Source organism: Pan paniscus, chromosome 4 (genome assembly GCF_029289425.2).
Source record: "Pan paniscus chromosome 4, NHGRI_mPanPan1-v2.0_pri, whole genome shotgun sequence".
NCBI lineage: Eukaryota > Metazoa > Chordata > Mammalia > Primates > Hominidae > Pan > Pan paniscus.
This window is the reverse complement of record NC_073253.2, coordinates 98,239,972-98,252,643: the sequence shown is the minus strand read 5'-3', so window position 1 is coordinate 98,252,643 and position 12,672 is coordinate 98,239,972. Positions and strand designations below refer to the sequence as shown.

Genomic DNA, 12,672 nt, shown 5'->3' with positions numbered 1-12,672 from the left:
CTTCTGAGCTCAAGTGCTAGGTTTACTCTTTAACTGGGTTTCTCTTTGTCATATCCTGGTCTATCTTGTCCATATCGTAACACAAGAAACGTGCAAACTGGTCAATACATACATACCACAGCGATTTGCACAAAACTAGCTTAAAAAATGACTAGTTTTTGGCTGGGCACCGTGGCTCATGCCTGTAATCCCAGCACTTTGGGAAGCCAAGACAGGCCTATCACTTGAGGTCAGGAGTTCGAGACCAGCCTGGCCAACAAGGTGAAACCCCATCTCTACCAAAAATACAAAAATTAGCTGGGGGTGGTGGCGGGCACCTGTAATCCCAGCTACTCAGGAGGCTGAGACAGGAGAATTGCTTGAATCTGGGAGGTGGAGGTTGCAGTGAGCTGTGAGCTGAGATACTGCCACTGCACTCCAGCCTGGGCGACAGTGCAAGACTCCATCTCAAAAAAAAAAAAAGGCCTAGTTTTCTTTGATTTGAAAAAATGTACCTTACATGTATGACCAAATTCTTTAAGATGTTCTAAAAATACTTTCTGTATATTTAAATTATCTCTGGGAAGGGAGAAATTACAAGATAGAACTATAGTTTTATATAAAAAAAGTCCCCCTCATTTCTTATTTCTTGTCATAGTTCCAGAGATTAGTACTTTCCCTATCCTAGCAGATACTCAATAAGCAATTCTGGGATGAATAATAACTTGTTAAAAATGTCAACCCTTGCATCTGCATTAGCAGAGATAAAAATATTTCCTTGATGATTTTAGGCTGCAGTAATATCCCATTTTTAAATTTTATTCCCTAACTTTTGATTCTTATAAAATACCCAAATGCTCTAGATCTTTTAAGGAATTCAATTGTGTGAGTTTGGTATATGGAAAACACAACTATAGTAGCAGCTAATGTGTGGAGAAAAGGAATGCAGCATAGTACATGGGAATCTAATAACACCACCAATTAAAGTTCCTAAGTTGTGTGCTTGCATTAACTGCTTTGTGGATCAATGGACATTTTTCTATTATCAGGGACCACTCACTATTCCCTGCTCCCAGCATGGAAATTTCTCTGATTTACTTTCAGGAATATGGTGAGAAAAACTAAAATAGATGAAATATACATTGAAAAATGGTCCTATGAAGGTTTTTTTAAAAAATGCTTTAAGATTACTGGATAGAAAAAAAAAGTATCTAATTTTTTAGAAATTGTAAAATCTTAATGAGGCAGGTGCTATTATTTTTTAAAAATGATCAAATACCTCTCAAAACTTTCCAGAATATAAATTCCCATTTCCCACACACATTACTAGTTCTTCATTACCTAAAAAAACCCAGCTCTTGTTACTGCTTATTGCTCTGCGATTTCTATAATATAAGGAGAGTAAATAGGATGTTCAGCAGCAGTTAGCCACTGACAAAATATGTCAAGTAACCAAGTTAACATGATTAGAGCCATGGAACATAACTGATTAATGAGAGGGATATGAGGAATGGAAAAATAAAAGCATCTCTTTTTAGAATTTAATAATTTGTTTTATGACTTAGTCTTAACTGATTTTCCCTTCGGGTTAAAGTCAATTTGGTTTATTGATTGTTTACTTATTACTGTCCCACAATATTTATTCTCTAGCCTTAGAGAAATAAAACACATGACCATGGTGACCAGCTCAAGGATCACAAATGAAGTGAACTTTATTATTTCTTCCCCTTATAGGGCTCATTTGATTGAAAAGCAATCAGAAATCAACTTTTCTTCCTTTTTAAGAAAACGAGACAAATATAAAAAAGGAGAAGACAGAAGATGATGGTTTTCATAACTACCATGCACACAGATCTATATTGGAAAGCCTAACTGTGTGATAAATGATCATTCACATCTGCCTATTCCGTTATTAGGAAACCAATTCAAAACAGCATTCAGTCAGCTTCCCAGAGCCTTGGGGGGTATTTAGAATTGTGTTTGATAGATGAGTTCAATAAATAAAGACTTGTGAAGTGCTCATAAATCATAAGAAACCAATAAATTTTTAGTGAATAGGCATACAAACAAAAACTGTATCTTCTTTAAAACAGCAAAGTGGCATAGAGAGTGCTTGGAATTAGTTAAGAAGATGTTACTAAAATTATTTGTGTTTTATTAGAGGATCAAAGGAATGCCCTATTTTGAACAAATCAATTAAATATAAATTTTAGCTACCATGCCCAGCCTTTATTTAACTCTTCCCATAAACTGTTTACAACTGAAACTTTAGCAGACTTTGACAGTAGACTATTGTGTTTTTAACTGGCAACCTTGTTCCCTTGATTCTGCTTATTTGATAAAACATGCCAATGGTAATTCATTTTTGTTAGCATAAAACCACTGTGAAATTACTGTTTCACAGAAGGTGTCCGAAGACCTTTAACTATCTGGGGTCATGGAGTATTTTCCCTCAATAAATTATATTTTTGTCATATTCTCTCTGCCTTGGGAATACAGTAGCTTATGCTGACCTTTGAGTAGAAAGATTGATTATATGAGGGCACAAAGACTACAATGAGGAGATTTTGGAGCAAACTGAATAAAACATGTTAAAGGCTGTTTCTGCAGCCAAATAAATGTTGTCTAGAGCATAATACATAATAACAAGGACATACTGTTATTATAGATTTTGATTTTCAATTCTGCCTGGAATTTAAGACACTGAATCTTCCCAATACAACAGACGTAAGTTTAAACACTACATCTAGACTTTGAATATTAAAGAGGTGAGACACTCAAATTCAGAACTCTTAAATGTAATTGTGTAGACTTTTGCTTCCATCTAGTAAGCTTCTTAGTTTCAAGCCCATATTCTTTGCTTAAACAATGGTTATAGAAAGTTCAGGATGTTTATAGCTTTGGTATAGTGAACGTATATAAGAAATTATAATGCATAAGAAATAAAGAGAACTTACAAAATGTGTTAGTTTTCTAAAAGTGCCAACCTTAATATATGTGAGGAGTGTGTGTGTGTGTGTGTGTGTGTGTGTGTCTGCTTTGGAAGACATCAGTGTGAACTTCCTCATTCTATATAGTCTCCTAGGATTCATTTCCTCCATGCAGAATCACTGCCTAATTAAGTCTATTGTATAGTTTATTGTACTTATTACATATATAGGTAATTCTTCACTCACAATGTCTTTGAAGGACGGTGACATTTTAGTTTGTTTTAAATATCCATTTGTGTTTTTCTCCCTGTAGGCAGACATAATCAACTCATTCACAGATAAACTCCCTTATATGCAAATGGGTTATTTTCAAATTGATATAGGCAGGAATATGCATGTATTATGCAGCCATTAAAAATCACTCTTGCCAATAATTTTTACCATTGGAGAAAATATTCAAGGTATATTTTTAAAAAAGGGCTATGAAATTGTGTATACATTATAATTAAAATAATGTGCTTTACATATGCATATATTGAATATGTAAATATATGCATAATATATATTTCACATACATATATGTACTCATATTTCTGGGGACTATGGATGATTTCTATTTGTATATTTATACTTTACATAATTTCCTTATCTTTTATAATGAATATTATTTTAAAAAATCAGTCAAAATAAGCATTATTTTTAAAGAAATCCCTACAGACTCAATTAAAGCCTCATTAAAATGTTTCCTATTGTTGCATGATCCAGGACAACATGATAAGTAAAACTGTCATATAATGATGCTTTTGTGGTGTCTCTGTAATTACATCTTTTGAGACAGAATCTGAGGTACACTTGCTTTACACCAGATTTTGTTCTACAGAGAGCAGATGTAGACAAAGATATTGTGAAAGGTTAGTGTGTTTGTGAGAAAGCACAGACTGGATTTGCACAACTTAGATGTCAAGACATCTAGTTAATTTCTAATCAAGATTAATATTCTGGCAAAACATCAATAGCTAGCAATTTTTGAGATACAAATTTCAAAGAAAATATTTATATTTCTCCTGGAGAAACAGAGTACTAAATAAATCTGTGTTTTAATGATCACTGGCTTTCTTTAAAGATCACTAACTTTCTTTGATTTTTTTCCCTCCATGTTAGAGATAACTCCCACTTCCTGTTTATTTGTGGCATGGCTACATTTCTTTCTTTTAGTCTATGGAATATGATTATTTCTATCTCTCCCCTCCTTCTTTTTTTTCTATCTTAGTAAAGGTCATTTCTTCTTTCTAACATAACATTTATTACATATCTTGACTTATATCTTTCTACCTGTTTTCCAATGTATTAAGATAGGAAGTAAATATATATATATAATACTATATATAGTACAATTTAAATAGCATTTATTTAATATATATGTATGTGTGTATGTGCATATATACACACATATACACTATATATAGTATTAACCAGGTGGAACTATCTACATCACTTACAGAACTATCTGTACCCACTAACAGGTATAGAGCTTGTCCATGAGTACATATCCACTGATGGTTCAAGTCTTTTCTTCCTACCCCACATTGTGCTGTTTTCTACAGGGGTTTGACATCTTCTGTAGGACCAACATAGATGGTATCTGTTAGCTTGTGGCTAGCACAACCACAATAATGTGGGCTTTTGCTTATTGGGGCTAAAAAGTATTAAAATAATTGTACAATGTGAAGAAATACTACACAAATTGTTTTGGCCAGAACACCAAATAAGGTGAAAAGTGAAGTTTGAGGGCTTACTTTAAAAATTAACATACATGGCATAATTTATTTGAATAATTAAAGCCCCCTTATTAGCTACTTGGTCAAGTTGACTTTCCAAAGAATGCATACAAATAGACACTTTGTGCAAACAAATATCTCTAAGAAGAATGAAATACTCTTTCAGCAATGAGATTTGCCCTATGTGTTGTAAGGAGACAGACTAATCTCATTAGTGCATCAAATGAACTATGTGTACAAATGTGCATTTGGTACATTTCTGTATTTCTCTTTTAATTCTAGGCTGGTGGTCCCCATAGACTGGTAGGATCATACACAGACTATGCTAGCCATTGAAATGGCTTTTGGTTAGGCTACTGTCTTTACCGTCATTACAGATGACATTTTAATGGGCCCACTAATTTCAACATATGAGTAACAGCCTATTTTCTGCAATATGAAAATTGATAATATCAGAATGCTTTTTTCTTCTCAAATTAAATACCTTTAGTTACAGCATTTTTATTCACAAACAGAAGAAAATAGAAACTGCAGGAAAATAATTTCTTATGCGTCCATAGAATTATTCTCGGGGACCAGTAAGAGTTTGGGTATATTTGTATATTTGGGTATATAGATAATGTTCACCTCTGAATATTATATATATGCTATAAAACACAAAAGGGTAAATGAATGGCAAGGTATGAAAGTATTTTAAAGAATCTGGTTTGTAGGCGTATATAACACCTCCTACATCCTACTATTTGGAAAGAACAGATGAAATATAACCTTTAATACCGCTTCACTAACAAAACCCCTGGGTTTTTAACCTTTTAGAAGTGTCAGTGTTTCCCTTGATCAACTTGACTAACTTCAAAAGGAAACCATAGTCCAACTGCAATTTCCATAGAAACATACCATTTTATAAGATGCATCTACTAAATGGTGGTATCTCATTCCGTATTGTTTCATATATGTTGTTATTTGTAAATGTATTCTAAGACAAAATTATTTTAAAGACATACATTTCAAATAGCGTGTGAAATGTCAAAATAATTCATTGAAAGTCTGAACAAACTTCATCAGAAGTTACAGTAAACACTCTGAATACCACTATATTTAGGCTGCTATTACTGGCTTACTTACAAATATATAAACAGGATTGATAAATTTAGCTATTTTGAATTACTCAGCCATTTAGTGCTTTGAGCTAAGCTGTATTTTTTTGAAGGTCACTTTGTTAGAATGAGATATTATAAAACATCCGCTGTATAATTTAAAAACCTCAGGATCACAGTTTACTTTATGCTTCTTTCAGAGTGCATTTTCCCCTTTCTAAAGTCTCAATTGTTTAATTTTGTAAAAACTATTCATACAAGAGTGATATTTTTGAACTAGACCTAATGTAATACATTTTGAAGAATTCCAATAGCAGCTAGTAATAAGAAACAGGAAACTTCTACATGTTGCTAATAGAAAAATCCTTTCTATTTCTATTTGTGCTGTCAGTAGAAGTGGGTTTGCATTAACATGAAACTAACGTTTAAAAACGTGTATCGTAGGCCAAAAACAACTTTTTAGGATAACAAACTCCAAAGCCTAACCCAAAGCACTACCTTCCAAACAACTGGCAAAAAGCCAAGATTCAGGGAAGTAATTTTTTAGTACCAGCACATGCAGTATATGACATACAAGCATCAAACATTACCATTTTCAATAAACAGAACAGGGGAAGAATGATGCTTTTTTTAAACTCTGCAGATGGCAACTTAACACAAAACTATAGATGTATAAGACAATAATCGCTCCTACCTTGATGAAGGCAGAGAAGAATGACTTATAGAGGTAAGATGTGGATTTAATTCTTAATTTCTTTTTTTCTTGAATCTCAAATCTACTTAATGAACATACCATACAAAATATACAATAATTTAAATGGTTAAGGTTATTAGATTTCAAAAGCAGCCTGATGGTTTTTAATGATTATACTTGCACTTATTTGTACTATACATAAAAATTATAATATTAAATGAAGTAAAACAAAGACAGAAAATGAAACAGCACTAAATTATATGAATGAATTTTACTTTCAAAGCTAAAGTGCAATAATTGACCATTTTATCATGAATTATGCATTGCATAAAAATAGCAATACATAGTGTTTGAGGCAGATACAGAGAGACATACAATATCTCAGTAACTTTACAATTTGGTTGCCTACTTGGAAATTGATACTTTTATAGGACTAGTTATAGAAATAAGCATACATACCCTGGTCTAACACTTCTTCTTCTTCTCGTTTTGGCTGCTGTAGTAAAGGAATCTTATCTTTATATTCTGTTTCTGTAAAGGATCAAAGAAGCTGAGCATAAATTTGCAGTATGTATTACATACTTAAAATAGTTTATTGGAGATAGTCCATCAACATAAAAATACTATTCAGGGTCTTGTGCTTATTACAGTATTAAGAATTTATAAGACAGAAATGCTCTAATTCATAAGCTCCCCACCCCCCACCCCCCAGCACAACCTACCAATTACGAGACATCTGACTTAATAACCAGGTCAACTACCCTTTCAATAATATATAAATGATACAGAATTTTCAAAATGCATTGACAAAATGACTCATATTTGTTTTCTTAAATTAAATTTAGCACTGTTTTAAGAACATTTAAGAACACTTTAAGGCATATTCTATAAATATAGTAGAATCTTAATAAATGGCCAGAATGCTATGCTAACTTCTCTCATAAAATTTCCACTAGAAAGAAATAAGAAGCTGCTCTAGCGTGTTAAGACTGAACTTGCAAAACTCAATCAAGTCTCAGCATACTTCATGCAATAAAACAAGGAGTAGACTTTGCAATTTTAAGTTAAAAAGTGACAGTCAATATGACCATTTTGCAGAGGAACAATATATATATGTTAAATAACAATTCTGAGAATTAGATTAAAAAAGTCAAGACTAGCAATGCCTCACAAATCAATAAGTGTTCTTTGCCTGAAGAAGCCCATTAAATGGATAATTTAAAGTATGGCTGGAGATGATAACCATTTTCCCTGGCAAACTGTAGTGATCTTTAGAACATGGTGCATAAATTCATAAACTGTGTAAGTCATTACTGGTTAGGGAAGGAGTTAGATGAGGAAATGAGAAAACATGAGTTAAGTGAAGAAAGGTCTACATTTATGGGATTGGTCCCAAAATGATTCTGTTTCATCCCTGGCTGAGATTTTCCTCTTTAACTGTTCTGATGGGGACATGTCAGGGAGGGGAGATAGGATATGAAAGAGAAAAATGAGAAAATAAGAAATATGTGTGTACATGTGACTGGTAGACAGAAGAAGGGAATAAAGATGATTTTAAATATCGTCAAGCAAGATACATACAAAAATATAAAATACAAAATCATATATTACTTTATATTAAACATCAATTGTTACCTTTATGATGTTCATGCATCATAACCATATCAGACTTCACGGGAATTGGAATGTTGGCCTCTGGTGGTATGGTTCTGAACATATCTGGAGCTACATTCTGGGTACAGGTCATGAAAGAAACTGCATGCTTGGCTTCCATGTAATACATAATGTATAAGTTGCACATTTCATCACTAGACGTGCCACTGCAGGCAAAAAAAAAGATATAACAAATCAACTATTCACATAAAACACATGCTTAATGCAAGAAAAATGAAGCCATTAGATCTGCCAGCAATGGATTCAAAGGTAGAAATATTGTGCGTTTATTTTATAGCTTTCATTAAAACCCATCACAGTTTTCAACATCAAAAGCACATTGTCAAAGGCATATTTCCACTTAACAATGGAGTGTCAGTTTGCAGGCACACCATGAACACTACTAAATACCACTGATGAAAATGGCATTTTAGTAGATGAGGGAATATGGTACTTTCTTTTCTCTCTTGAATCTTTTTATTCTTTAGTCCCCTCCTATTTGCTAAAACTCATAGACTGGGAAAAGTTATTGTTCTCATGGAAAATCTTTATTATTTCCTCAACAATGGTAAAAATCAGAAACCTTCAATATAATTATCATATATTATTTATTATAAGTCTTTAAAAATGGCTTTTCCTCTTAACATCAAAAGTCCTGGACCTTGTTTTTGGTTAACTGCCTCCTTCCTTACAGCCAGATGAATCTAGAATCATGTGTCCACACTAAGACATTCAAAGTGTATCCCTGATGTCTGACTTGGCACCTAGGCTTTTATAGCAGGGTTGAAAAGAATGCCTCAGGAATGACTCAAAATGAAATCAGCACTAATCTTTTTTAAGGGTTGAGATGTGACGGAAGTAGTGCTGTACAGTTGAATGACTCAATGTTAAAAACAGATTTTAAAACAGTGGATATTTCCAAGAAAAAAGTTCCCAATGATAGAAAAAATATCTAATAGTTTACAAAATATGTATTCTGCTTCCTTACTTCACATGGGTTATTATATATTTCATTCTCTTTAGCATTATTAGGAAGGAACCATTTAAGTACACCTTCACAAGACTTTTATATAGCAAAGTTGTTTGGGCAAAGGAACATGTCCATTTTAGTATTAGTATTGACAATTTTTAGCAAGCCTACACTAATAAAAAAAAGCTATGAGGTAGGTTATTTGCTGTATAGAAATACATCAGTGTTGATTTTTCCAGCAATGTCATGCAGCACTCACTTTCTCTCCATAGCAACAGTATGACATCAGCAAGGGAAGGAAAAAAATAAAAATATTTTTCAAACAGGGATTTGATTTCTCTAAGCTTTGAAAATGTAGAGCCCTTGAGAGACCACAGGAATAAGCCCCTGCCATGGGAAGCTCTGTTTATGCTTTAGAAATCATTTGGCTTCTTACTCTCTGAATCTGATACCTGTCAGTGTAATTGCCTCTCCCATGAAATATAAGCAAATAGTGAAGTGCAAACCCAAACAAACATCTGTTCACTACACATGTCTTCATGGTGTCAAAACACCATTCCTAAGAATTACATTTTAACAGCCTTGGAGTTGGTCAGTATGTGCTATAAAAGGAATGGCTGTTGCAAAAATAATAAACTGGAGCCTCCCGCCATATTATCCTTCTCTTTCCTGCTTTTTAAAAAAAAGGAGGTATATGTAGATCAACTGAGCAAAAAGGAAAAAGGAATTTAAGATGTGGCTCTAGCTTTAAAAACCTTTAATCATCTTGCAGAGAGGAAAGGCAAAATAATCATTTAAGCATCTCAAATTAATGAAAGGAAAAACATTTTAAATTCATATAATAATTCATGAAACTTGCAACTCATCAATGGATGGGTCCTTCCATATTTTCTCTTTTTGGGAATGCCAATACCCATGTTTTCACTGGAGAAGGTATACCCACCCACAACAGCATATGTAAGAAGCCAGTATCCTGATTTTTTTCCTTACTAAAAAGCTACACAAAATGAAGTAACTATCACTGCTGGTCTAAATATTGTTGGTCCCTTGGGCCAGTGTGTTCTCTGTTGCATAAATGGAAATTGTTTATTCTGTGAGCTATTATATGTTTTTATAAAATACTTAGAGAGGGAATTCTAGAACTTTTTTTACTCTTCCTACTAGAGTAGTATTTCCACAATTATTACCATAAAACTTTGGTCCTTGAAATGCTTACAGAAGAGTTGAGAAAAACTTACCATATGGCCTGCCGGGCACGATGGCTCACGCCTGTAATCCCAGCACTTTGGGAGGCCGAGGTGGGTGGATCATGAGGTCAGGAGTTCAAGACCAGCCTGGCCAAGATGGTGAAACCTCGTCTCTACTAAAAATGCAAAAATTAGCTGGGTGCAGTGGCAGGTGCCTGTAATCCCAACTACTCAAGAGGCTGAGGCAGGAGAATTGCTTGAACACAGGCGCAGAGGTTGCAGTGAGCTGAGATCTCACGCCACTGCACTCCAGCCTAGGTGACAGACTAAGACTCCGTCTCAAAAAAAAGAAAAGAAAAGAAAAAAAAAAAAAGCAAACAAACAAAAATCTTACCATATGAACAAATGAAAATGTTGGGCTATACAAGTTAAACAATGTTGTACTGCCTGATCCTTTAATACACAATGTGCTCATGACTGTATGGTGGGGTGGGGGGCGTGGATACAGTAGGTTCTATTCCCTAAATGAATCTGACCGGGCTCCTTTGTGTTGCTGTGTGTTCCAGGGCATAATTTAAGAAAAGCTGTACTGTAAGACTTGCTCTTACGTAGGTAGAAACAAAATGCTAGTATTGTTTAAGAATGACCAATCAAAAGGATTTCTTCAGTAGAGTAGTGTGCATGTAGTAAAGCTATATAAAGCTATTCAAATGAATATACATAGATATGCATACAGATGTGTAGCTAGAAATGTTTCATAACATGTCTTATCTGTATAAAGACAGGTAAATATCTATGTATATTCTATCTATATCCTTCTATCTGTCCATCTGTCCATCCATTCAGATAAACACATAGTTCAAGCTTTCAGAAAAATCCATTAGAGATTTAAGAAGCAACTAATACTGCAAAGCTTCAAAATAACTAATATAAAATATCTTGTTAATATATATTTCCTCAAAGATAATTTTGGTGTTACATGTATATTTGGAAGGATTTGTTTTTAACATACATTTGAAAAATAATTGTACTAAAAGTAAAAATTTCATTTCAAACAAGTGAAGGGTAATTAATCTGAGAACAAGGAATTAAATTGTGCAATGTCGGCTAAATCAGGACAATAATTTACTCTTACTAAATTAAATTCATTATTATCACCAAAAAGCAGTAAGTAACAAAAAACAAAATAAAATTATAGACCGTAATTATGGAGAAGAATATGAAATAAAAAGGTGGCATAAGTTTAGAATAATTATATACTAATATTGGAGACAAAGGCAGCAATTACTATATTAGAAATAGCGTGTACCAAGGTACAAGGTTACGTGTTTGAAAAACACATGTACTTAAGTATAGCAAATAAAGGAAAATCAGTAACTTTCTAAATAATGTAACTTTGTCCTCTACAACTTATGATCACACTTTATTATTTTAAATAGCATATTTGAGAAAATAAAAAATAAAAACATAAGCTAAGGTTGCAGGTTATTTCCTCAAAAGTGAATTATCTTACCATGTACTGAATTAACTTTTGAGAAAAATTATGCATATATGTGTAAGAGTATACATATATGTGTGTACACACACGCACATGTACATACACACACAATACACTAATTCAATTACACGTACATTATGTGTTAATTTGATACACATATAAATGTGTTTGCCTTTACACACGTGATTTTCTGAGACATATTAATCAGCTCACCAATACAGTTCATTTGGGGTACCAATTCTATGATTCAAAATTGAATTTTATCAAATAATTTAGGAATCTTTGCTATCACAAGGAAAATTTCATTAAAAGAGCTGAACAAAAAGAGTCATACTTTATTCCTTTCCATCTATAATTAGACTTGTAGTCAAGGTAACTCTGAGCTCCTATGTGACAGAGAAACTATCATATGCTAAAAATGTTAGGAGTCAAATCATCCTTAGTATCAGCATCACAGTTTGCTTATTTTATTTTACAATCATTCACCTTTCATTCAAAAACAAAAAATCTCATTTTAAAACAAATTGCTTTCTGTATTCCTAAGGGAGTATTTTGACACATGTACCCTTAATTTCCACAGAGATCAACATATGCAATTCAACTCTGCTAATCTGAGTGATTTATGAACATGAGAAAGTAGGAAGGGAGATTATGTCCACTGAATGGCCCTTTAAACATTCTCCAATGCCAGTGTGATTCCTTAAAATGATGACTGCTGGCATTACTTACATTCCAAAATTACAGTAGTGCATTTATTTCATCTTCTTGAATAATAAAGTGCTTATGTGATAACTTCCTGTTTTATACTGGCATACTTAATATAAATAGCTTTAGGTCTGACATAATGTGTGAGCCTGAAAATTGGAAGCCCTTGATAAATATGTGT

The 12,672-nt window shown here is 33.1% G+C and overlaps 1 protein-coding gene across 12 annotated transcripts in view; it reads right to left on the bottom strand.

The window, feature by feature from the left end:
• Positions 1–12,672, bottom strand: part of PAM (peptidylglycine alpha-amidating monooxygenase) — a 281,268-nt gene that overhangs the window by 61,581 nt on the left and 207,015 nt on the right. For all 12 annotated transcript variants that reach the window (XM_008953692.5, XM_034960298.3, XM_034960299.3 and 9 more), the window contains exons 13-14: positions 8,114–8,298; positions 6,938–7,009 (exon numbers count right to left, since the gene is read on the bottom strand). In XM_008953692.5, the coding sequence (XP_008951940.2) occupies positions 6,938–7,009; positions 8,114–8,298 (257 nt within the window). The remainder of the gene's footprint in view (positions 1–6,937; positions 7,010–8,113; positions 8,299–12,672) is intronic.